Genomic DNA, 26,670 nt, shown 5'->3' on the forward strand with positions numbered 1-26,670 from the left:
TAAAATAAGTTACCACTCATTTTTATGCTGTGAGCCTGTCAGATAACTTTTAAAGGGGTTGTCCACCAAAAAATAACTTATTCCCTATCCACAGGATAGGGGATAACACTGGGACCACCCGCAATTGTTGGAACGGCACCCCAGCTCTCAGTGAGGAGTGAGTGTGGTAGATGGCACACACTCCATTCAATTCTTTGGGATCGCCAGAGATGCCTGAGTGCTGTACTCGGGTCTCTTCAGTGCTCCAATAAATGGAACGGTGCTGCCTACCACTTCGACTCCTCATTGAGAGCTGGGGTCCTGTTCTAGGGATCACAGGGGTTCCAGTGATCGGACCCCCCTACGACTAGCAACTTATCCCCTATCCTAAGTTAGCTTTTCGCTAAATAACTCCATTAAGTGAGAATGAGCTATAAAAATTCAAGCTGCTGGCAATTGATAAGAAATGTGTAGTTTGATTAGGTAGGCACTCAATTGAGTGTACATGTGTTCTCAATGGGGAGAGGGGTGTGATCCATAGTCAAAGGATTCAGCTGACATTTCTCTTATGTGTAGGGCCACATTTAAATATATTTGTTATTGATGAGTTGTTTTCCCCTCTTCTTATGGGCCTGTAAATAAAACGCAAAACACAGACATATTTAAAAAACTTAATTTATTGACGGAAACATTTGTATAATACAGTGACACACCTTTACAGTAGGTAACATACCTGACAACCATTCAACATCATGCTGCTTAACACTCAACTCTCGGTAATATAAAAATAGTTTCAGCTACTCTCTTATAAAGTGACAAAGGTTTTAAAAACTCATATTTCCCTGACATTTACAAACATTGGAAATGGCTGTCATTCCCGGCGAGTTTATCACAGTTCATTTCACATATTCATCAGGAATACATTTTTTTTCCCCAAAAATTTTACTTCCAAGCCAGAAACACAATACAAAAGTAAAAACGGCTTTGCAAAGTCTATAAAATCTAAAAAAAAAAAAGTGCACAGAATGAAGTTCTGAAGGGTCATTCACAGAAACAGACATGAAAAGCAGAGGCGTAACTTGAAGCTCTTGGACCCCACTGAAAAATGTGCAACAGGGTCCCTTGCCTATAATGTGCCATTAATAATACTGGTGTCTTCTTATGAGGCACAGGGACCTTTGGCTCCCCTTAGGCACTAGGGCAAGGATGCAGCTGCTATGCTTGCACCCCCTATAGCTACGCCCCTGATGAAAAAAAGTGTCATCCACCAAAATGTAATGAATAAATTCAACAATACCTTTAAAAGGTTATCGAAACGAAACACAAATATTTACATTCTTGAGGGAAAAAAAGTTTCTCAAGGGATTGCCTACGCATGTGCATAAGACTACAATCAAACCATCCTTTATTTAAGGAACCTATAATTCTATTAAATACCAAATTCACAAAAAGGTGCAGACATTTTTTCCTTCAATATGAAGGATTTGGATTCCATAACTTCTGTAATTCATTTATACACTCAGCAGATGTAAAATTGTTACAAATTATATTATTTTCAATAATAATAATCTCCATATTAAAAACCTAATCATGTGCCAATCTAACACTGATTTCCAATTTGCAATAAAAAAAATTGGAAGATGCTATAGGGCAATTATTACAGAAGGTGGCATACCAGTTGACTTTTCTGTATACATTTGTATGGCACAATATAAAAAAAAAAAAAAAAAACAGAAAAAAAGGAAATCTAAAATACAACCTAAAATTATGCAGATTTAATTTGGCATAATATAAAGGCACTTCTTCGACTGATCAGAACAGGATTAAAGAAACAGGCTAGCTTCCTTTCAAAAACGCTATGCCCATCTACAGGTTGCGTGTGGTATTGCAGCTCAGCTCCATGCGATTTAGTGAGGTGGAGCTACAATGCCAATCCAAACAAACATTTGTGGTTTGGCATTGTCCTGTTTCTGGGGAAAAAAATCTGCCATGTTTTTCTAACCTGATCCTAAAACTTCTTTCCCTGTATATAAGTTGAGTAAGTTTAGTCTTGTTTACATATAATTAAGGTGGCTCTCTAGTGCTTAGAGATAGTGCTCTACTGATTTGTAGTATTGCTACTAAAAGTCTACAAGTAATCTTAAAGTACAATATTTTATGGCTATGGTAGGCCTATGTTTAGTTGACTTTAAGCTTATCACCCTTAAAATTCATCAGTAATAATAAAAGGGCTGGTTTATGAAAACATCACACATTGGACAAAGGTCCCTTTGGTTGAACAATCATGTCACAAACCACCTACATTCTGTAGATACTTATGAAAGTCTAAGACATCTCAATAGTCTTATTGTCAGTTTATACCACTTTTCTATGCTCATAAATTATGTCTCCGACATTCCTAAGGTTAGGTGTCCCCATTGTACCTTCCTTACCACTACATAGCAATATACGTAGGTTATAGTCTGTGTACAGAGAGTGATAGGTTCTCTATTGCAGGCTGATGAGGGATTTATATGTGCTTTGCCTCTTAACAATTTGCTTAAGGACAAAGCTTGTCGTCTCAGTTAGGTTTACACTCTCAAAGTGATCACGTTCTGCTCTGATGCTGTTACATAATGTGGGATTTGGTTATAATGTGCTTCCCGTCCTCAACAGACCATTAAATCCTTTGAATGATAAAGCAATAAGGCCATGAATTGTGTTCACCAGTATGGGGAAGTGTTTCCTACTCTACCCCAACTCTGCCATTCGGGAAATAAGCCAAGGGATGTTTTAGGGATTCCAAACTGATCTAAAGCATTTTCTGGTTTGATGTTTTGGGATTTGTAGGAGGCTATGTCTGTTTTAGTCAAGGTGTTGGTCTGCACGCCATCTGATTTCCACTCTGCACGAATTATAGAGTAGTTCTGTCCATCATTATTGTCCCAGAACACCTGACCGTCACTCTGGTAGCATAAGCAGAACTCGATTTTCTCATGACTGGGAATGTTAGGAGGCAGGTCTACAGCAAATGAAAAGGTGTCAGTGTCTGTGCCTCCGTACACATTGTTCATGTAAACACAGTCAATATCCATGTAGGTTTTCCAGGTGCTGAAGGTTATTCGCACCTTGACTGTTTTTTCAAAGCTGAGATTTTTCACTTTGATGGTGCCAGCAATGGACCTTTCCTGAAGGCTACAATTCTCCAGACATATAAAGTTCTTTTGGATTTTATTGCGAAACTGTAGGTAATCGGCTGACGGCTGGGTGAATCCCAAGATCAAATTCTTTTCTTCATGCAGTTTTAGGCTAGCGGTGATATCTTCAAGATCTATTAGATCAAACTGGAGGTCAGCTGCAGGCTCTTCTTTAAACTCTGAGAACACATGTACTGATGTCAAGGACAGTCCTTTCGTATCGGCAAAGACGACTTTCTTTTTAGCTCGGGATTTAGATCGGTTCCACTCATTGTTCCTGGAATCAGATTCCTTCTTCAGAGAAAGACATGGTCTAAGCGGCTTAAACCGATTCACAAAATTTCTCCCCCTGCAGCTGTCATAGGGGCTGAGAAAACTCTTTAATGGAGGAGAATGTGCTAAGCATATCCTCACTGCGACATCAACCGGCATGATAGACCGTGGAAGAGAACGAGGTTCTAGTATTTGGATCATTCTGGGTAAAGATAAGAACATATATAATTGTGAATGTTAACAGATGTACTGGGACAATATTCAAGGTGTATGATATGCAACACAATTTTATTGATAGAATAGAATACAGTAAGTATGCAAAGTAAAAGGGTGGAGGTTAGTGACAGTCTCCTTATGCTAATATACTGCTTTTTCAGAACTTATAAAACATGGAAAGGTGTCTTATAGGTAATAAACATTCTACCATTGACAACTAGCCAAAAAAAATCTTGCAATCTGCACAATTGTAACTGCAACTACTAAGCTCATATATGGACAGAGCATTTCTGGCATAGAAATGATAACGTAAAAGAGGTAGACTGTTTTATCACCAGAAGTTCAAGTACATGTCTGGCTTTCAGGCAGCAAAAGTCAACACATGCTAAGATTAGAAATGTGGGTCATTTTTCAAGAACAGGAGATATGTGACCAAAGGTTCCTCAGTTTCTGCAGAATCTCTTGAAATACATATGCACCATCCTATGCTCAGAACTGCATTAAACTACACAGAGCAAGTTGATGGCCGGTAAAGTTGACCAATAGTATCGGCAAGTCTGCCTATAAAGCATTTGTGTTGCACTTTCTGCTCCAGATAACTGACCTGTCCATCTTTACCCATGGCAATCCATTAACCTAGGGCAGTAGACTCCAACTCTCCTGTCTTGGTAAAACTACAACTCCCATTATGCCTAGATAACCACTGGCTGTCTGGTCATGCTGGGAATTGTAGTTTCCCACTTAGAAGCCAATCAAGTGAAACATCAAGTCAACATTTAAATGGACACGAATATGAAACCAGGAACAGAAGAAAGTCCCACACTTAATATACTTACAATCCACAGACATATAACTACTTAGCAACAAATGACATTGTCACACAGTAAATATAGGTCAGATTTAACACTTCCATTGCCAGAATGTAATGTTTCCCAGGATCAGTTTCTATGCAATAGCTCTCTCTCTCTCAGCCCATACATAAGTAATCACATTGGACAAGTTATTGGTGCAAATCACCTAAAAAAGCCAATATTGTCTCTATAAGTTCTGTATTATGGATCAGAACCCATATTGATTGCATTTCCTGTTTTGTTTTCTAGTCAGCTATAGACAAATGATTTGGAAAGACAAAAAAAAAAAAAACTTTTCTCTAAATATTTGCACTTTTTGAAAACATGAAACAAAGGCAAGAAAAAAAATCACATTTCCAAAGTAATAAACAAATTCAGAAAGGTGAACTAGACGTCATTTTGTTGCTATAGGTAACAGTACCAGCCACACCACCTATGCATTTCCATGCCAGTCAATGCCAATTGTAACTACACAAATTGTGTCTAACATTAACAATGTCACCGCTAAACATTACTTGTCTTCTATTTCACTGTAAATTCCCTAGAATTTTATTGTAAAGTGCCGACAGTTGTCACCGCTACTTGAAAGGGAGGCTACATCCTATATATACAGCAGGGGTGTGAGTGCTGAGTGCTACCTGCAGAGTGAGCGCTCCCCTCAGGATCCTCCTCTCACTGACGCCTCTTCAGGACTGGTGAGGACGGACGTCTGCACTGCCTGGATATCACCAGCGGGACAGTCCCCTTCACGTGATCACATCGCAGCAGCCAATCACAGCGCAGCTCACGTCTCCTCTGGCCAATCAGGGCGGCGCCGACCTGATAATGCGAACGTGATCGCCGCTGTCTGCACTCAGTGACACCGCCGTCCCGGGATGGAGGGCAGTGGAGGGGGACGGGGCGGCACCGCTGGGCACAGACTGGGCATGAATCGATTTCTTAAGGCAGTGTTTTGTAACCATGGTTTAAAACTACAACTCCCAGCATGTAGTTGACAGCAAGGCTGTCCGGGCATGCTGGGAGTTGTAGTTTTGTAACAGCTCGAGGCATTCTGGTTGGGAAACACTATCCCTTAGTTTAGCACTGAGTGTATGAGGAAGTTTTCAGTGGTAGTTGGAAGGAGTTAATGTTGTGCTTTGCTCTTATGGACTGAAAGGTTGGGCTAGAAGTGTCTGAGGCAGTTTCCCAACCAGGGTGCCTCCAGCAAAACTATAACTCCCAGCATGCCCGGACAGCCGAAGGCAGTGCTTCCAAACAGGGGTGCCTCCAGCTGTTGCAAAATTACAACTCCCAGCATGCCTGGAGAGCCGAAGGCAGTGCTTCCAAACCGGGGTGCCTCCAGCTGTTGCAAAATTACAACTCTCAGCATGCCCGGACAGCCGAAGGCAGTGCTTCCAAATTGGGGTGCCTTAAGATGTTGCAGAACTACAACTCCCAGCATGCCCGGACAGCTGAAGGCAGTGTTTCCAAACCAGGGGGCCTCCAGCTGTTGCAAAATTACAACTCACACCATGCCCGGACAGCTGAAGACAGTGCTTCCAAACCAGGGTGCCTCCAGCTGTTGCAAAACTACAACTCCCAGCATGCCCAGACAGCCGAAGGCAGTGCTTCAAAACCAGGGTGCCTCCAGCTGTTGCATAATTACAACTCCCAGCATGCCCAGACAGCCGAAGGCAGTGCTTCCAAACAAGGGTGCCTCCAGTTGTTGCAAAATTACAACTCCCATCATGCCCAGACAGCCGAAGGCAGTGCTTCCAAACCAAAGTGCCTCCAGCTGTTGCAAAACTACAACTCCCAGCATGCCCAGACAGCCGAAGGCAGTGCTTCAAAACAAGGGTGCCTCCAGCTGTTGCATAATTACAACTCCCAGCATGCCCAGACTGCCGAAGGCAGTGCTTCAAAACTAGGGTTCCTCCAGCTGTTGCAAAATTACAACTCCCATCATGCCCGGATAGCCGAAGGCAGTGCTTCCAAACCAAGGTGCCTCCAGCTGTTACAAAATTACAACTCACAGCATGCCCGGACAGCCGAAGGCAGTGCTTCCAAATCGGGGTATCTCCAGCTGTTGTAAAACTACAACTGCCAGCATGCCCAGACAGCCGAAGGCAGTGCTTCCAAACCAAGGTGCCTCCAGCTGTTGCAAAACTACAACTCCCAGCATGCCCAGAAAGCCGAAGGCAGTGCTTCAAAACAAGGGTGCCTCCAGCTGTTGCATAATTACAACTCCCAGCATGCCCAGACTGCCGAAGGCAGTGCTTCAAAACTAGGGTTCCTCCAGCTGTTGCAAAATTACAACTCCCATCATGCCCGGATAGCCGAAGGCAGTGCTTCCAAACCAAGGTGCCTCCAGCTGTTACAAAATTACAACTCTCAGCATGCCCGGACAGCCGAAGGCAGTTCTTCCAAATTGGGGTGCCTCCAGTTGTTGCAGAACTACAACTCCCAGCATGCCTGGACAGCTGAAGGCAGTGCTTCCAAACCAGGGTGCCTCCAGCTGTTGCAAAATTACAACTCACAGCATGCCCGGACAGCTGAAGGCAGTGCTTCCAAATCGGGGTATCTCCAGCTGTTGTAAAACTACAACTGCCAGCATGCCCAGACAGCCGAAGGCAGTGCTTCCAAACCAGTGTGCCTCCAGCTGTTGCAAAACTACAACTCCCAGCATGGCCAGAAAGTCGAAAGCAGTGATTACTAGTGATGAGCAGCAAGGGCCATATTCGAATTTGCAATATTTTGCGAATATATTGATGATTATTGACAAAATTTGCATATTTGCTATGTTCATTCACTTTTTTTCCATATGAAAATTTGCATGTGAAAAAAAAATCCCCTGTGAAAAAAAAAACGAGCGTTCGTCATTATTAATATATAGCACAATATTGTAAATATTCGCGAAATCGAGAACTGACGATATTCGCGATAAAAATTTGCATTATGAATATTCATGCTCAACACTAGTGATTACCAACCAGAGTGCCTTGCCTTGCTGGTGGTCCACACCACTTGTCGTTGTACTGCTGCCCGCCATAGTCAAGCTGCTTCCTGACACTGACTTCCTGTCTGGTAGCGCCTCCCTACAGTAAAGGGTGGTACTACATGTTCTGTACTACTCTCTACCTGTGCCAGGGTTAGCTGCTCCTATGGACACTAGAGGCACCATTTCACTTTTTTTAGGACACTGTGTGTATTGTGCAAGATCCTGAAGAAGCTCCTGTCCTCTACATAAACAGTGATTACAGCTCCCAGCAGATCTTTATTACTTTTATATATAAGGATTTGCTTTATCTGTATCTGCTTATTTTTCTTTAATCCTCACTTTTTCCTATTTTTGGATGACATTTTGGGGGTTTCAGAACTAATTACCAGGTTTCCATAGAGTTATGGTCTCAAAATACAATGGTCATCCTGGAACAAATTAATATTGTAACTTGAGGGACCATTGTACATTAACCCCCTTGGGGACTGAGCCCATTTTGACCCTAAGGACCAGAGCAATTTTTGCACATCTGACTACTGTCACTTTAAGCATTAATAACTCTGGGATGCTTGTACTTAAGAATTTGATTTAGAGATTGTTTTTTCGTGACATATTCTACTTTATGTTAGTGGCAAATTTTTGTCGATACTTGAATAATTTCTTGGTGAAAAATTCCAAAATGTCATGAATAATTTGAAAATTTTGAATTTTTCTAACTTTGATGCTCTCTGCTTGTAAGGAAAACAGATATTCCAAATAAATTATATATTGATTCACATATACAATATGGGCTTCAAAGTATAGCAGCTATTTTTTCAGTAAATTTCAAAATCTTTCAAGGACCAGTTCAGTTTTGAAGTGAATTTTAGGGTCTTTATGTTAGAAATACCCCATAATGGACACTGTGGTCTCTGGTGACCCGGAAAGTAAGGGGGATCGAGGGTGTCCAAGACACCCCCGATCCCCCTGAAGGGATAGGAGTGAGGTGGCAGGGGTCTCACTCCTCCTATCCCTGCTATTGTTGGTCGGTCAGAAGCAACCGACCAATAGCAGATCGGGGGTGGGGGGGGTTAAAGTTTGGTTCCCCCGATCTGCCCACACACAGTAGTCCGGGCAGAACGGGGGAACCGAAAGTGACCGGCGCCAGAGGTCCACTTACCATCGGCGGCAGAGGACGGCGATACGGCTCCCTGATGCGGCGATCCTACGGAAGCCGGTGAGTAGTTGCCTAGCAACATCTGGAGGGCTACAGTTTTGAGACCTCTATACAGTGGTCTCTAAACTGTAGCCCTCCAGATGTTGCAAAACTACAACTCCCTGCATGCCCAGGCAGCTGTTTGGGCATGCTGGGATTAACAGTTTTGCAACAGCTGGAGAGCTACTGTTTGGAGATCACTGTGCAGTGGTCTCTAAGCTGTGGCCCTCTAGATCTTGCAAAACTAAAACTCCCAGCATGCCCACACAGCAGTTTGCTGTCTGGGCATGCTGGGATTTGTAGCTTTGCAACATCTGGAGGGCCACAGTTTGGAGATCATTGTGCAGTGGTCTCTAAACTGTGGCCCTTCAGATCTTGCAAAACTACAACTCCCAGCATGCCAAAACAGAAATTGGCTGTCTCGGCATGCTGGGAGTTGTAGTTGCGTACCTCCATCTGTTGGATAACTACATCTCCCATCTTCGGCATTTACATCTACATCTTCGGCAATCAGTACATGCTGGGAGTTGTAGTTTTGCAACAGCTGGAGGCACACTGGTTTGAAAATACTGAATTAGGTAACAGAACCTAACTGAAGGTTTTACAATCAGTGTGACTCCAGCTGTTGAAAAAGTACAACTCCCAACTCCCTGTTTTGCAACAGCTGGAGGTTTGCCCCCCCCCCCCCATGTAAATGTGCAGGCGGTTTTACAGTGAGTTTCCTGCTTCAAGTCTGAGCTGCGGCAAATTTTCCGCCACTGCGCAAACTCCTAGCGGGAAACTCACCATAAACCCCCCACCAGTGCGAATGTATCCTAAAAACACTACACTACACTAACACAAAATAAAGGGTAAAACACTACATATACACCCCCTTACACTGTCCTCCCCAATAAAAATAAAAACGTATCGTACTGCAGTGTTTCCAAAATGGAGCCTTCAGCTGTTGCAAAATAACAACTCCCAGCATTTCTGGACAGCCACTAACTGTCCAGGCATGCTGGGAGTTTAGTAACAGCTGGAGGCACCCTGTTTGGGAATCACTGGCATAGAATACCCCTATGTCCTCCCCTATGCAATCCCTAATTTAGTCCTCAAATGTGCACTGTGCTCTCTCACTTCGGAGCCCTGTCGTATTTCAAGGAAACAGTTTAGGGCCACATATGGGATATCTCTGTACTCAGGAGAAATTGCGTTACAAATTATGGGGGGCTTTTTCTCCTTTTATCCCTTATGAAAAGGAAAAGTTGGGGTCTACACTAGCCTGTTAGTGTAAAAAAAATATATATATATATACTAACATGGCAGTGTTGCCCCATACTTTTTTCCCACAAGAGGTAAAAGAAAAAAAAAGACCCCCAAAATTTGTAACACAAATGTGGGTGTAAAATGCTCTGCGGGTGCATGTCACGATCACACCCTATCGGTCCAGCCAAGACGCTAGAGAGAGTGTGATGGTGCAAGGGTTAAAGCCGCCAGACCTCTGGGTATCCACTACTAGTCCCAGCAAGTCACCAAATTAACCCTTAGATAAACATGTTTCAACCGTGCTGCCTTCAGAAAGGTGAGCTCATATATTTAGAGATCAAAGAGCTGATTAATTAAACATTTAATCTGATAAAAGGTATCACAGTGCTATGCATAAAAATAAACAAATGACATACAGAATATATATAAGAGTTTAGCAAGACAAGTTCAGAAAGCAAAAATGAAGCTCTTACAGCACGATGATATTAGCAGTCCATGAGAGAGAGAGTGAGGTTCCAGCTGTTCTTAGGATGGTCTTGTCAGCTTGTTCCACAGCATTAAACTCACAGAGTCTAGCATTGTTAAATATTATATATCTGCCTTTTTTGGAGGGAGACTCCATTCCCCCCTCCCCTCTAATCCCACCAGGGGGTCTTCTCTCTTCCTGGCCCCCTTATCTGTTTGATTATATGATGGGACCAGCGTGCATGACTTCAAAGGAGATGTAAACACACAGCCAGACCCCCCCCAATAAAACGCAATACACAAAAGGACACAGGTCTGAATGACCTCTCACCCATGTCCTGGACAATCCATCACACACAGTTATAATTATAATACACATATAGGATTTTAATAATCAGGCCTTGGGCCTGACAGTGCACAACAAGGCTCAGAAGTGAGAGCGCACTATGTACATTTGAGGCCTAAATTGGTGATTTGCACAGGGGTGGCTGATTTTACAGCGGTTCTGACATAAACGCAAAAGAGCAAATACACACATGTGACCCTATTTTGGAAACTACACCCCTCATGGAACATATCAAGGGGTATAGTGAGCCCTAACACCCCACAGGTGTTTGACAAATTTTCATTAAAGTTGTATGAGAAAATGAAAAAATTTTTTTTTGCTGGTGTTACCCTAAATTTTTCATTTTCACAAGGGAAAAAGGAAAAAAGCCCCCCAAAATTTGTAACCCCGTTTTTTCTGAGTAAGAACATACCCCATATGTGGATGTAAAGTGCTCTGCGGGTGCATTACAATGCTCAAAAGAGAAAGAGCGCAATTGGTCTTCTGGAGAGAAAATTTGTCCGGTATTGAAGGCCACGTGTGTTTACAAAGCCCCCATAGTGCCAGAACAATGTCCCCCCCCCCCCCACACACACACATGTGACACCTTTTTGGAAAATACACCCCTCACGGAATGTAATAAGGGGTGCAGGTGTCTGACAGATTTTTGGAACAGTGGTCCGGGAAAATGAAAAATGTAAATTTTCATTTTCACAGCCCACTGTTCCAAAGATCTTTCAAACACCAGTGGGGTGTAAATGCTCACTGCACCCCTTATTAAATTCTGTGAGGGGTGTAGTTTCCAAAATGGGGTAACATGTGGGGGGTCCACTGTTCTGGCACCACGGGGGGCTTTGTAAATGCACATGGCCCCTGACTTCCATTCCAAACAAATTCTCTCTCCAAAAGCTCAATGGCACTCCTTCTCTTCTGAGCATTGTAGTGCGCCAGCAGAGCACTTGACGTCCACACATGGGGTATTTCCATACTCAGAAGAAATGGGGTTACAAATTTTGTGGGGCATTTATTTTTTCATTAACACATCCCACTTTAACAAAAAGTCGTCAAACACCTGTGGGGTGTTAAGGCTCACTGTACCCCTTGTTACATTCCTTGAGGGGTGTAGTTTCCAAAATAGCAGGCCATATGTTTTTTTTTTTTTTTTTTTTGCTGTTCTGGCAGCATAGGGGCTTCCTAAATGCGACATGCCCCCCAAAAACCATTTCAGCAAAATTTGCTTTCCAAAAGCCAAATGTGACTCCTTCTCTTCTGAGCATTGTAGTTCGCCCGCTGAGCATTTTATGTCCTAACATGGAGTATTTCCATACTCAGAAGAGATGGGGTTACAAATTTTTGGGGGCATTTTCTCCCATTACCCTTTGTAAAAATGGTAAATTTGGGAAAAAAACTGCATTTTAGTGAAATTTTTTTTTCATTTACACCTCCGACTTTAACGAAAAGCCGTCAAACACCTGTGGGGTGTTAAGGCTCACTGGACCCCTTGTTACGTACCTTGAGGGGTGTAGTTTCCAAAATGGTATGCCATGTGTTTTTCTTTTTTTGCTGTTCTGGCACAATAGGGGCTTCCTAAATGCGACATGCCCCCCAAAAACCATTTTAACAAAATTCACTCTCCAAAATCCCATTGTTGCTCCTTCCCTTCTGAGCCCTCTACTGCGCCCGCCAAACAGTTCGCATACACATATGAGGTATTTCCTACTTGAGAGAAATTGGGTTACAAATTTTGGGGGCTTTTCTCCTATTACACCTTGTAAAAATTCAAAAAATGGGTTTACAAGAACATGCCAGTGTAAAAAATGAAGATTTTGAATGTTCTCCTTCACTTTGCTGCTATTCCCGTGAAACATCTAAAGGGTTAACAAACTTTCTGAATGTCATTTTGAATACTTTGAGGGGTGCAGTTTCTACAACAGGGTAACTTATGGGGTATTTCTAATATGAAGGCCCTTCAAATCCACTTCAAAACTGAACTAGTCCCTGAAAAATTCCAATTTTGAAAATTTTGAGAAAAATTGGAAAATTGCTGCTGAACTTTGAAGCCCTCTGATGTCTTCCAAAAGTAAAAACATGTCAACTTTATGATGCAAACATAAAGTAGACATATTGTGTATGTGAATCAATATATAATTTATTTGGAATGTCTATTTTCCTTACAAGCAGAGAGCTTCAAAGTTAGAAAAATGCAAAATGTAAATTTTTTTCATCAAATTTAGACATTTTTCACCAAGAAATGATGCAAGTATCGACGGAAATTTACCATTAACATAAAGTAGAATATGTCACGAAAAAACAATCATTGTCGGTGAATCCTGTTATCGAATAATCGCCCGATTCGTTGTCCGCGGTCCTAACTGTCTCCTCCCCTGCCGCCATTTTCCATGTATTCCCCCACTCAACCCATGAGGTTCAATGACCCTCCATTTTCTGCCGCCGCCGCCGCCTCCAGGGCCCCCGTACGGTAGGTTGAGGTTCTACTGTACTGCGGCTGGTGATCCTCGAAGGGCTTCTGTCCATGTGTGTCTGCACTGCACTGCTATACACATAGCAGGCTGCAAACAGAACATTGCACCCTAGTATCTTCTACAGACCTTAAGGTGCAATGCTCTGCAGCCTGCACATACCCCCCATGTGTATAGCAGTGTGTGTACATTCCTATACAGGTGGGGGAATGGGCAGAGCACTGCACCCTAGTCAGTACTACAGACACAAGGGTGCAATGCTCTGCATATATCCCCATGGGTATAGCAGTGTGTATGTAGTACATATACACTGCTATACACATGTGGGGGGTGCATAGCATTTGCACCCTAATATTTGTAGTACCACAGAGCCTGTACTACAGACATGGGTCGGTGCAATGCTCTGCAGCTTGCACATACCCCCTTGTGTATAGGAGTGCTATATAAAAACAGTAAAGTAAAAAAAAAATTTAATTAACTGCTCCCCCAATAAAAATTAGCTCCCCCTTTTCCTGTTGCTATACAAAAAAAGTAAAATACATTTTTTTTAACATATTTCATACTACCGCATGGCTAACTGTCTGAACTATTAAAATATTAGTGTATCATTAACATTTTATTTTAATAGTTCAGATAGTTACCCATGCGACAATATCAAATTTACACTGGTTTCTGTACAGGATCATTATTAATGATCCTGTACGGCAACCGGTGTAAATGTAAATAAAAATTCAAAAATTGCTGCTGTTTGGTCACATCACATGCTAGAAACTTTTAATACGGCCATTGTACATAAATTTTTCAAGTAGAATCAGCTGAGCCCCTTTTTTTGGAATTTAGAATTTTTTTCCGATTAATCGATAAAATTATCGACAACTAATCAATTATTAACCTCTTAAGGATGTAGGGCGTACCTGTACGCCCTTCGCCCAGTCCCGGTATTTAAAACGGGGTCACGCCGTAACCCACCGCGTCATACCGGGTCGGCCCCGGCGGCTAATGATAGCCGGGACCCTGGGCTAATAGTGTGCGGCACTGATCGTTGTGCCGCGCACTATTAACCCTTTAGACGCAGCGATCAAAGTTGATCGTCGTGTCTAAAATGAAAGTAGAAGCTTCCCAGCAGCTCAGTCGGGCTGATCGGGACTATCGGGATAAAATCACGATGTCCTGATCAGCTAGGATGCGAGCGGAGGTCCCCTCACCTGTCTCCGTTGCGTCCGATCAGCGTTTGATTGCTCCAAGCCTGAGCTGATGAGGAAAAATGAAAATGCAAAAACGGAAAAATCCTGCGTCCTTAAGGGGTTAAAATAATTGTTAGCTGCAGCCCTAGATGTTATAATACACAGTTTCCATCATTCCATGTAGATGTTATAATACACAGAGCTTCCCTTGTTCTATAGAGATGTAATAATCATTCCATGTGGATGTTATAATATGCAGTTTCATTGTTCCTTGTAGATGTTATTATACACAGAGCTTTCAGAATTCCATGTGGATGTTATAATACACAGAGCCCTTATGATTATATGTAGACATTATAATACAGAGTCCTTATGATTCTAAGTAGATGTTATAATACACAGAGCTTTCATCATTCCATGTGGATGTTATAATACACAGAGTTTTCATCTTTCCATGTGGATGTTATAATACACAGAGCCCTTATGATTATATGTAGACGTTATAATACAGAGTGCTTATGATTCTATGTAGATGTTATAATACACAGAGCTTTCATCATTCCATGTGGATGTTATGATACACAGAGCTTTCATCTTTCCATGTGGATGTTATAATACACAGAGCTTTCATCTTTCCATGTGGATGTTATAATACACAGAGTTTTCATCTTTCCATGTGGATGTTATAATACACAGAGCCCTTATGATTATATGTAGACGTTATAATACACAGAGTCCTTATGAGTCTATGTAGACGTTATAATACACAGAGCTTTCATCTTTCCATGTAGATGTTATAATACACAGAGCTTTCATCTTTCCATGTGGATGTTATAATACACAGAGCTTTCATCATTCCAAGTGGATGTTATAATACACAGAGCCCTTATGATTATATGTAGACGTTATAATACACAGAGTCCTTATGAGTCTATGTAGACGTTATAATACACAGAGCTTTCATCTTTCCATGTGGATGTTATAATACACAGAGCCCTTATGATTATATGTAGACGTTATAATACACAGAGCTTTCATCATTCCATGTGAATGTTATAATACACAGAGCCCTTATGATTATATGTAGATGTTATAATACACAGAGTCCTTATGAGTCTATGTAGACGTTATAATACACAGAGCTTTCATCTTTCCATGTAGATGTTATAATACACAGAACTTTCATCTTTCCATGTGGATGTTATAATACACAGAGTTTGAACTTTAAAAAATAAATAAATAATAAAGCTTGCCTTCTTTGCAAACAATCATGTCGCGGCATTAGATGCATCCATGTGACCCTGTACTCTCGGTGACCTGTATTGGACTTTAAGGATGGGGGGGGGGGGGGGGGGGGGGGCTTAGCAGGTATAGAAGCATCTGCCGGCTGCCCTGATGACATTCTCTCTCTTTAGGGATATAGGTAATCTCGTCTTAACAGGTGAGACATATCTCTAGGAAGCCCTTTTGCCCTTTTGACTTCTATCATCTTGGAACTGCAGCACAACTCCTTTCTAGTAAATTCCGTGCACATCTGATGCAAGGGAGGAGGGCAGTGTAGATAGGTAATTTTTCCTGGCTTATGGGGTAAATGGTGAAGTAGATTATATTCTTTGGCATACAATGTGTAGATGGAAGCTGGTGTTTTCTTTAACTTCCAGAAAGCAACTGATGATGGATAAGATGTCTGACCGTGGGGGTCCTACCGCTGGTGACCAGCGCAATCTTGCATTCAACACCCACAGCTCAGAGGGCCGGAGTATCGTGACGTCACGACTCCGCCCCTGTTTGACGTCACGCCCCAGCTTTGCAAGTCTATGTTATTTTGTGTTTATTGAAGGTGTGTTAAGGCTTTCCAACACATTGGTGAAAGGTCAACAAAATCTGCCATTTTCAGCTGCCAGATAAGAGAAGAAATAAGCATATTGGACTTCAACTGTCCAAAATTTTGTATTGGGAGATTAGCTGCCAGAGCTGTCTGGCAGTGGCTTACCTGCCCTCTCCCTATTTAAAAGACGTGAACATTTGGCCAAACCGAACCTGTATGTGCATAGGCGGATCAGAAGACATAACCCTTAACATGGGTTACTGTCACGCTCTGCGCTCCGGCTGCAAGCTCCGGCCGTGAGCGGAGTGTCCCGGGGTCCCTGTCTGCCGGCGGGGCTGGGATTCGCATTGCGGTGATGCGCCCGCATGGGAATCCCAGCCCGTCACTCACCCCGCTCCGCTGCCTGTGTCTCAGCTCCGGCACATGCGTCCCCGACTCCTAGAGCGTGTGCATGCAAGAGCTCTGAAATTTAAAGGGCCAGGGCGCCCATAATTAGTGTCTGAACCTGACACCACATTATAAGTTTAGGCATTCCCACACTTCCCTGCCGCATCTTCAGTGCCCCTAGCCTTAGATTAGGCATTCCATATGGCCTGTTTGCCTTACCCGTGTATCTACACCTACCCGCTACGTTATTTGACTCCCCACCTTTGCCGCCTGCCTTGACCTTCTGCTACGTTTGACTTCGCTACTGCCTTATCCTCTGGTACCTCGCCTTGCCCAGCTACCTGTGTGGTCGAGCCATGTCGAGGGTAGTGACCTGGGTGTCGCCTGCCACAGCAAGCCCATCCTGCCTTGCGGCGGGCTCTGGTGAAGACCAGCGGCACCTTATACTCCGCTCCCCGATACGGTCTGTGTCATCAGCCACACAGGTTAGAGGATCCACATCCAGCTCCATTACAGTTACCTTGTGGGAGGGATGTATTGCAAACTTACCTCTCCCCTGGTGTGTGGTGGAATGTCCCGCTGGGCCTGATAGCATTACCAAGGTATGTGCAATAATGTAACACGTCAATATAAGTGTGCTGTCTATTAGGCCACAGACACGGCAGTATGATGACTGCTTTACATTGGCTAGCAGTGAACAAGACAGTGATCCATTCTAGTGTCACCTCTGTGGGAGGCTGCCGTGCACCACATGCCAATTCTGATACTGGCCTTATAACATTCTCTAGAAATACTAAATATTTAACTCCCCCTATTAACTTTTATGTGAAAGGAAAATGTATAATGCTTTTAAGGCTTTTCTTTGTTATTTGAAGCAGACTGTGATCACCAATGCCTTAAAGGAAAACTGTCACCTTGATCACCCACACTAAACCCAATACACTGGGTTATAATGTGGGTGACCAGGAATCCAAATAGTGGTCACTTACTATAATCGGTGCTGTGGTTCCCGAAATATTGGCTGATGAAGTTCCCCTTCTGAATTCAGGGAGTCGCACGCAGGAGGCAGGGTGCCGCCAGCTGCCCACCTCTGCTTCTTTCCATCTTCTCAATCAGCCGTCCCCTTAGTTAGCGTATTCATATTCTGCGACTCCATGCTCTATTGATGTGAGTCGCATGTCATGTGAGCACTGCACTCTGTCGGTAGAACACATGTGCCGGCAGCTTTACAGCTCTCACATGACTACAGCTCTCATATGACTACAGCTCTCACATGACTACAGCTCTCATATGACTACAGCTCTCACATGACTGCTTTCAGCAGTCAGAGCTCAGGACATGAGAGCTGAATGTAAACTGCCGGCGCATGCGCTCTACCAACAGAGCGCAGCGCTCACGTGACATGCGACTCACATCACTAGTACGTGGAGTCGCAGAATATGAATATGCTAACTAAAGGGACGGCTGATTGAGAAGACTGAAAGAAGCAGGGGCGGCCAGGCAGCGGGACCCCGTCTCCTGAGCGTAACTTCCTGTGGAGTATACAGCAGTATATAACAGGGTTATAGTCTATTCAGGGTAAATAAATTCTGATAGGGGTTTGCTATAAGCCACCAAACATATTGGAAAAGACAGAAGATCAATTACTGAGGCAAATAAACAAGACAGCAAATCAGAATAAGGTGATAATAATGGGGGACTTTAACTATCCTGATATAAACTGGGAGACTGAGACCTGTGAATCTCATAAAGGAAACAGGTTTCTGACTATAGCTGAAGACAATTATCTGTCCCAAATGGTGCAGGGCCCTACCAGAGGGGGCGCCCTACTAGACTTAATATTAACCAACGTACCTGACATAGTAACTAATGTGCAAGTAGAAGGACACCTAGTAAATAGTGATCGTAATATAATACATTATAACTTGTTCTTCAATAAGGGAATCTCTCGAGGGGCCACAAAAACAATGAACTTTTGGAAGGCAAAGTTTGACCAACTCAGAAAAGCCCTTAACAATATAAATTGGGATAATGTCCTTATAAACAAGAATACTGACACTAAATGGGAGACTTTAAAAAATATCTTAAATTCTCACTGTAAGATGTATATACCTTATGGGAATAAAAGGGTCAGAAAAAAAAAGAAAACCAATATGGATGAATAAAAATGTTAAGGGGGCAATAAATGACAAAAATAAAGCATTTAAACTACTAAAACAGGACAACAGAGAAAAAGCATTAAAAAGCTATAGAGAAAAATGTAAAATCCACAAAAATAGAGACAGAAAGACTCATTGCCAAAGAGAGTAAAACTAACCCCAAAATGTTCTTTAACTATATAAATAGCAATAAGGTTAAACATTTAAAGGGTACCTCTCATCAAATAAACTTTTGATATATTTTAGATTAATGAATGTTGAATAACTTTCCAATAGCATGTTAATGAAAAATATGCTTCTTTCTATTGTATTTTTCCCTATCAGTCTCGTCAGCAAGCATTTCTGACTCATGCTGGAGTCCTAAACACTCAGAGCTGCCAGCCTGCTTTGTTCACAGCCAAACAGGCTGTGGACAAAGCAGGCTGGCAGCTCTGAGTGTTCTCCTTTATGAACAAAGCAGACTGGCAGCTCGTAGTGTTTAGGACTCCAGCATGAGTCTGAAATGTTTGCTGCCAGGACTGGTAGGGAGACCCCTAGTGGTCATTTCTTCAAAGTGGAAAATTAAATAGAAAGAAGCATATTTTTTAATAACATGCAATTGTAAAGTTATTCTGCATACATTAATCTATAATATATCAAAAGTTTTTTTGATGAGAGGTACCCTTTAATGTTGGCCCTTTAACCCCTTAAGGACCAGGCCATTTTACACCTTAGGACCGGAGCGTTTTTTGAACATCTGACCACTGTCACTTTAAACATTAATAACTCTGGAATGCTTTTACCTATCATTCTGATTCCGAGATTGTTTTTTCGTGACATATTCTACTTTATGTTATTGGTAAAATTTTGTCGATACTTGCATCGTTTCATAGTGAAAAATTTCAAAATTTGCTGAAAAAATTGAAAATTTTGCATTTTTCGAACTTTGAAGCTCTCTGCTTGTAAGGAAAATGGATATTCCAAATAAAAATTTTTTTTATTCACAAATACAATATGTCTACTTTATGTTTGCATCATAAAATTAATGAGTTTTTACTTTTGGAAGACACCAGAGGGCTTCAAAGTTCAGCAGCAATTTTCCAATTTTTCACAAAATTTTCAAACTCACTATTTTTCAGGGACCAGTTCAGGTTTGAAGTGGATTTGAAGGGTCTTCATATTAGAAATACCCCACAAATGACCCCATTATAAAAACTGCCCCCCCCAAAGTATTCAAAATGACATTCAGTCAGCGTTTTAACCCTTTAGGTGTTTCACAGGAATAGCAGCAAAGTGAAGGAGAAAATTCACCATCTTCATTTTTTACACTCGCATGTTCTTGTAGACCCAATTTTTGAATTTTTACAAGGGGTAAAAAGAGAAAATTTATACTTATATTTGTAGCCCAATTTCTCTCGAGTAAGCACAAACCTCATATGTCTATGTAAAGTGTTCGGCGGGTGCAGTAGAGGGCTCAGAAGCGAAGGAGCGACAAGGGAATTTTGGAGAGTACGTTTTTCTAAAATGGTTTTTGGGGGGCATGTTGCATTTAGGAAGCCCCTATGGTACCAGAACAGCAAAAAATCCCCACATGGCATACCATTTTGGAAACTAGACCCCTTGGGAAACGTAACAAGGGGTAAAGTGAACCTTAATACCGCACAGGTGTTTCACGACTTTTGCATATGTAAAAAAAAAAAAAAAAATGTTTCACTAATATGTGTGTTTCCCCCCAAATTTCACATTTTTGCAAGGGTTAATAGCAGAAAATACCCCCCAAAATTTGTAACCCCATCTCTTCTGAGTATGGAGGTACCCCATAAGTGGACCTGAAGTGCACTACGGGCGAACTACAATGCTCAGAAGAGAAGGAGTCATATTTGGCTTTTGGAGAGAAAATTTTGGTCGGGGGGCATGTCGCATTTAGGAAGCCCCTATGGTGCCACAACAGCAAAAAACCCTCACGTGGCATACCATTTTGGAAACTAGACCCCTTGAGGAACGTAACAAGGAATAAAGTGAGCCTTAATACCCCACAGGGGTTTCACGACTTTTGCATATGTAAAAAAAAATATATTTTTTTTCACTAAAATGTGTGTTTCCCCCCAAATTTCACATTTTTGCAAGGGTTAATAGCAGAAAATACCCCCCAAAATTTGTAACCCCATCTCTTCTGAGTATGAAGGTACCCCATAAGTGGACCTGAAGTGCACTACGGGCGAACTACAATGCTCAGAAGAGAAGGAGTCATATTTGGCTTTTGGAGAGCAAATTTTGCTCGGGGGGCATGTCGCATTTAGGAAGCCCCTATGGTGCCAGGACAGCAAAATAACCCCCACATGGTATACCATTTTGGAAACTAGACCCCTTGAGGAACGTAACAAGGTGTACAGTGAGCATTTACCCCCCACTGGTGTCTATCAGAACTTTGGAACAGTGGGCTGTACAAAATTTTTAATTTGCACAGCCCACTCTTCCAAAGATCTGTCAGACACCAGTGGGGTGTAAATTCTCACTTCACCCCTCATTATATTCCGTGAGGGGTGTAGTTTCCGAAATGTGGTCACATGTGGGGTTTTTTTTTTTTTTGCGTTTGTCAAAACCGCTGTAACAATCAGCCACCCCTGTGCAAATCACCTCAAATGTACATGGTGCACTCTCCCTTCTGGGCCTTGTTGTGCGCCCCCAGAGAAGTTTGCGCCCACTTATGGGGTATCTCCGTAGTCGGGAGAAATTGCATTACAAATTTTGGGGGGCGTTTTTCCCTTTTACCTCTTGTCAAAATGAAAAGTAAAGGGCAACACCAGCGTGTTAGTGTAAAAAATTTATTTTTTTACAATAACACGCTGTTGTAGACCCCAACTTCACCTTTTCATAAGGGGTTAAAGGAGAAAAATCCCCCCAAAATTTGTAACACAATTTCTCCCGAGTACGGCGATACCCCATATGTGACCCTAAACTGTTGCCTTGAAATACGACAGGGCTCCAAAGTGAGAGCGCCATGCGCATTTGAGGCCTGAATTAGGGACTTGCATAGGGGTGGACATAGGGGTATTCTACGCCAGTGATTCCCAAACAGGGTGCCTCCAGCTGTTGCAAAACTCCCAGCATGCTTGGACAGTCAACAGCTGTCCAGCAATACTGGGAGTTGTTGTTTTGCAACAGCTGGAGGCTCCATTTTGGAAACAGTGGCGTACCGGACGTTTTTCAATTTTATTGGGAGGGGAGGGGGGCTGTGTAGGGGTATGTGTATATGTAGTGTTTTTTACTTTTTATTTTATTTTGTGGTAGTGTAGTGTAGTGTAGTGTAGTGTTTTTAGGGCACAGTCACACGGGCGGGGGATTACAGCGAGTTCCCGCTGCGAGTTTGAGCTGCCGCGCAAAATTAGCTGCATCGCAAACTTGCAGCCTGATACTCACTGTAAGCCCCCTGCCCATGTGAATGTACCCTGTACATTCACAGGGTGGGGACCTCCAGCTGTTACAAAACTACAACTCCCAGCATGCACAGTTTATCAGTGCATGCTGGTAGTTATAGTTTTGCAACAGCTGGAGGCACACGGTTGGGAAACACTGAGTTAGGAAACAGACAATGTTTCCCAACCAGTGTGCCTCCAGTTGTTGCAAAACCACAACTCCCAGCATTCTCAGGAATGCTGGGAGTAGTAGTTCGGCAACATCTTTAGAGCCAGATGTTGCCGAACTACAACTCCCAGCATGCTGGGAGTTGTAGTTTTGCAACATCTGGAGGACTACAGTTTGCAGACCACTAATACAGTGGTTCCCAATCTGTGCCCTTCCAGATGTTGCAAAACTAGAACTCCCAGTATGCCAAAACTGTCCAGGCATGCTGGGAGTTGTAGTTCTGCAACATCTGAAGGGCCAGATGTTACAGAACTACAACTCCCAGCATGCCTGGACAATAAGGGCATGCTGAGGATGTGTAGTTTTGCAACATCTGGAAGGGCACAGTGGTCTCCAAACTGTGGACCTCCAGATGTTGCAAAACTGCAACTCCCAGCATGCCCAGACGCCAAGGGCTGTCTGGGCATGCTGGGAGTTGTAGTTTACACGGTCCCATTACAGCAATGCATGTCGCTTTACGGCGACGTGCATTGCTGTAAAGGGCCCGACCGCGGCTGAAGATCTACTCACCTGTCGCCGCCGCCGCCATCTTCCTCGCCGGGATCCGGGTCTTCAGGGACGAGGTAAGTACCGGGGCTGGTCCCCAGCACTCCCCTGTCCCCCGCCGCGTCCTCCGGTCTTCCTCCCGTCCTCTCCGGACTTCAAGGGGCTGGGCAGGACGGGAGGAAGTAACCGCCCCCCCTCCTGCGATTGGTCGGTTAACTAACCGACGGATCGCAGGGGATCGGAGGAGGTGGCAGGCTTGCCACCTCGCTCCGATACTTCAGCATGGTCCTGGCTGTCTGTGACAGCCGGGATCATGCGAAATTACCGGGTGGTCGGGTCCAAGAGACCCGATCAGCCCGGCATCGCCGCAGATCGCAAGGGCGATTTCCCTTGCGATTTGCGGCGATCGCCGACATGGGAGGCCTACATGGCCCCCCTCGGCGTTTGCCCTGGATGCCTGCTGAAGGATTTCAGCAGGCATCCAGTTCCGATCTCTGCCCGGCGAGCGGCAGAGACCGGAAATACAACAGGACGTTCTCTAACGTCCTTGGGCATTAAAGCCCAGGTAGTGAGGACGTTAGAGAACGTCCTATGTCCTTAACAGGTTAAAAAACGATAAAGAAGAATATATTGAACAAATATGGATTCTAGATCTATATGGACAGAGGGTTGATCCAGGGATTTATTCTGACATATTTGGAGTCGGGAAGGAATTTTTACCTCTAGTATGAGGGTTTTTTGCCTTTCTCTGGATCAACTCAGTAGGGACTCATTAGGGTTATAGATTGAACTTGATGGAATCTGGTCTTTTTTCAACCTTATGAACTATGTTACTATGATAAGTACTGGAAGGATTAAGATTTTTAAATAGAAGTAATTTACAACTCTGTCTAACATTCTGGAGCCAGTTCATTAAAAAAATGTTTTCCAGGGGAGTACCCCTTTAATTTTCCTGGCCAACAAAAAGTGATACTGTAGGGTTCATAAACAATGTAAAGTTGTACTTTTGTGAGCTTCGGAGACACATTTGCCACTGATGAACACATATTCTCTTTAACAAAAAATAAAATAAAAAATTATATCTTAGTTTTCTGAAACCATTTGATTGTACAATGGATGAAAAGAACTACTGAAGATAAATGCAATCGAACATGAACTATCATTTTTCAATTTTAAAGGGGTACTCCGTCCCTAGACCCCCCCCGATCAGACATCCTTTGGATAAGGGATAAGTTGTCTGATAGGGTGGGTCCTGCCGCTGGGGACCTCCGCGATCTCGGCTGCGGCACCCCAGACATCCGGTACACAGACCGCACTTTGCTCCGTGCTGGATGACTGGCAATGCGGGGCGGAAGCTCGTGACGTCGCTGTCATGCTCCGCTCGTGATTTCACGGTCACGCCCCCTCAATGCAATTCTATGTGAGGGGCATGACGGCCCCCTGCCATAGACTTGCACTGAGGGGGCATGTCCATGACGTCAAGAGCCTCTGACGCTGCACCTGACACTCTAAAGGAACATCGGGTGCAGCAGGGAGATTGCGGGTGTCCCCAGCGGCGGGCCCCCCGCGATCAGGCATATGAGGGACATTCATCAATATTTTACTAGTATATGTGCTATTATAGATGTGAAAAATCACCTAGAATATACCTTTCTGCTCCAAATTCACCAAAGGTCACACGCCATTTGATGAATTTATCGTCTCCTACGCCCATGCTACCCGTTTAGACTACTTTCCAGGGCTGAAGTGACATGGGGTGAGTTTGTGTGCGCTGCGACTTTTTTGAGACATTCAGAAAAAATTAGCAGATAATGAATCAGTGCCTACTGCATAAAACTAGTCTAAAGCACTGCAAATGGTGGTTCACTTTCAGGTATGATCTATAGCAAAAGTCGCACAAAAGTCGCAGGGGAAGTGACTGAAGCTTTTTGTGCAACAATTTCTAAACAGCAACAAAAGATCTAAATAGCTTGATGAATTCCCCTCCTTATCCCCTATCCTTTGGATAGTGAATATAATGTCTAGGGGTGGAGTACCCCTTTAAGGCACTAAAGGGTTGTCTGGTTTAGAAAAACTATTCTCTAAAATCAGTTATCAGTTAATAGAGGGTTCCACAGCACCAAGACATGTATGATCAGCATATTGTAAAGTTTTTTTGTTTTTTTTAAGCAAATCTATTTTTATTAAATCAAAAAACATCCATTTCTATGTTATATACAATAAAATAATATGTACATTGCAATAATGCTCTGTCCTCCCATTGCAGAGTCAGTGGAAATAACCATCTGCTTCTGAATTTAGCTTGTTCTATAACCAGATATGTTGTAGCTGTGTCCCCTGTAACATACATCAAAGATATTTAGGGAGGAGTGACGAAAATCACTGTGAAGTGTAGAAAGTTCCATTACAGACAGAGAAGTGTGTCATGTATAGCATTGCTGTCTGCTGGAGGGCAGAGGTCCAGCACATATACATTAGCCACGAGACAGAGAGCTGTGGTAACAAGAAAATATACTTGTTTGTTGTAAGTCACAGCTGTTACATGTATGTCAGGGTTTGTAGGTCAGAGGAAATTCATTCCATTCCACAACTCTTTAAGGAATAGGTGTTGTATTTGACACAGATTCTATAAATATAAGTATAGTTATAATTGATTTATTGAGGCCAAGTACAGTATAAATTTTCAGCCTCTTGCTACTTCAGCAGTAAAGCATGGAAAAAGTACCACCCCAACACAGCAGTTGCCAAAGAGATAACACAATAGTATCCCAGTCTCCAATAAAAGCTGAAGAATCTAAGGTAGGAAATAATTTTAAGGACTTGTCCATTGATAACTCTTTGATAACTCTTTGAAGATCCCCTAAAATGAGCTGATTACATGGTGTCATGCTGCCAGGACCCCCCAACAATCTACTGTAATCTGCATCAGCAAGTGTTCATACAGCAACATGAGAGTCATTGATTAGTCCATTTCATTAATGGATGTTTAGGGTTCTTCAGACCCATATTCCACTTTAATTCATTCATTGGAGTCTTAAAGGGGTAAAGTGTTCCAAACGCTCGGTGAAGGCTGCGGGGGTCGTGACGTCACAGCCAGGCCCCTTAATGCAAGTCTATGGTAGGGGGGGTGTCCGTGACATCGTGACCCCTGCAGCCCCTACCCAGCATTCGGAACAAAATGTTCAGAATGCTGGGGCAGTGGAGTACTCCTTTAAATAACAGATCCCATGCTGTAGTATTGTCCATTGTTTTAGCATACCATAAAAGTGTAAAGGAATATGAAACTTTAACGTAGCTGGAAATCTTATCTATCGATAAAGGTCATGGCTTCTTGAGTAAAAGTGCCCTTTAGCTCTTGTGCCATGACTAGGATATAAATAGCAACAAGTCAAATATGAATTATTTGTAGTACCGATACCCAGCCGAATAAGGTGGAGAAAGAGGTGCCTGATGTTTAAAGGAGTTATCCATTGAGATTGTTTCATTTTTAAATGGAGCAATTTGGATAAAATACGAATTGCTCACACAAACACCCCCCCCCCCCCCCCCGATTCCCTACCACTGGCGTCTCAATGCACATCTGATCCTCACTGATCTTCACCTCCTAGTTCTGTCTCGAAACTCAGGAAATAGAGGGACTTAGAAACAATCTGTAGCCGCAGTAGTGACCCACTTAAGTTAGTGATTGGGTGAGTGAGCATTTCCTTTTAGTTAAGTGAGGATCAGAAAATAAAGATCAGCAAGACCCTGGGTAGCATCTGAATGGAAGCGGCAGGGGATCTGGCATGCTGGATTCAAAAGGATAAGGTAGTACCAT

General features: G+C 43.0%; 1 protein-coding gene across 2 annotated transcripts; it reads right to left on the reverse strand.

Annotated features, from left to right (window-relative positions):
- Positions 1-644: 644 nt before the first annotated feature.
- Positions 645-17,888, reverse strand: PPP1R3C (protein phosphatase 1 regulatory subunit 3C). Of its 2 annotated transcripts, none has more exons than XM_056530217.1 (2): positions 17,574-17,888; positions 645-3,630 (listed from the first exon to the last, which is right to left on the reverse strand). In XM_056530217.1, the coding sequence occupies exon 2, from the start codon at positions 3,627-3,629 to the stop codon at positions 2,682-2,684; it is 948 nt and encodes a 315-aa protein (XP_056386192.1). In that variant the 5' UTR covers position 3,630; positions 17,574-17,888; the 3' UTR covers positions 645-2,681. The 2 variants fall into 2 exon arrangements, with proteins under 2 accessions (XP_056386192.1, XP_056386191.1); XM_056530216.1 differs by lacking the exon at positions 17,574-17,888 and adding an exon at positions 5,134-5,271.
- Between the last annotated feature and the right edge of the window lie 8,782 nt (positions 17,889-26,670).

The sequence above is a fragment of the Hyla sarda genome, chromosome 7 (genome assembly GCF_029499605.1).
Source record: "Hyla sarda isolate aHylSar1 chromosome 7, aHylSar1.hap1, whole genome shotgun sequence".
Classification (NCBI taxonomy): Eukaryota; Metazoa; Chordata; class Amphibia; order Anura; family Hylidae; genus Hyla; species Hyla sarda.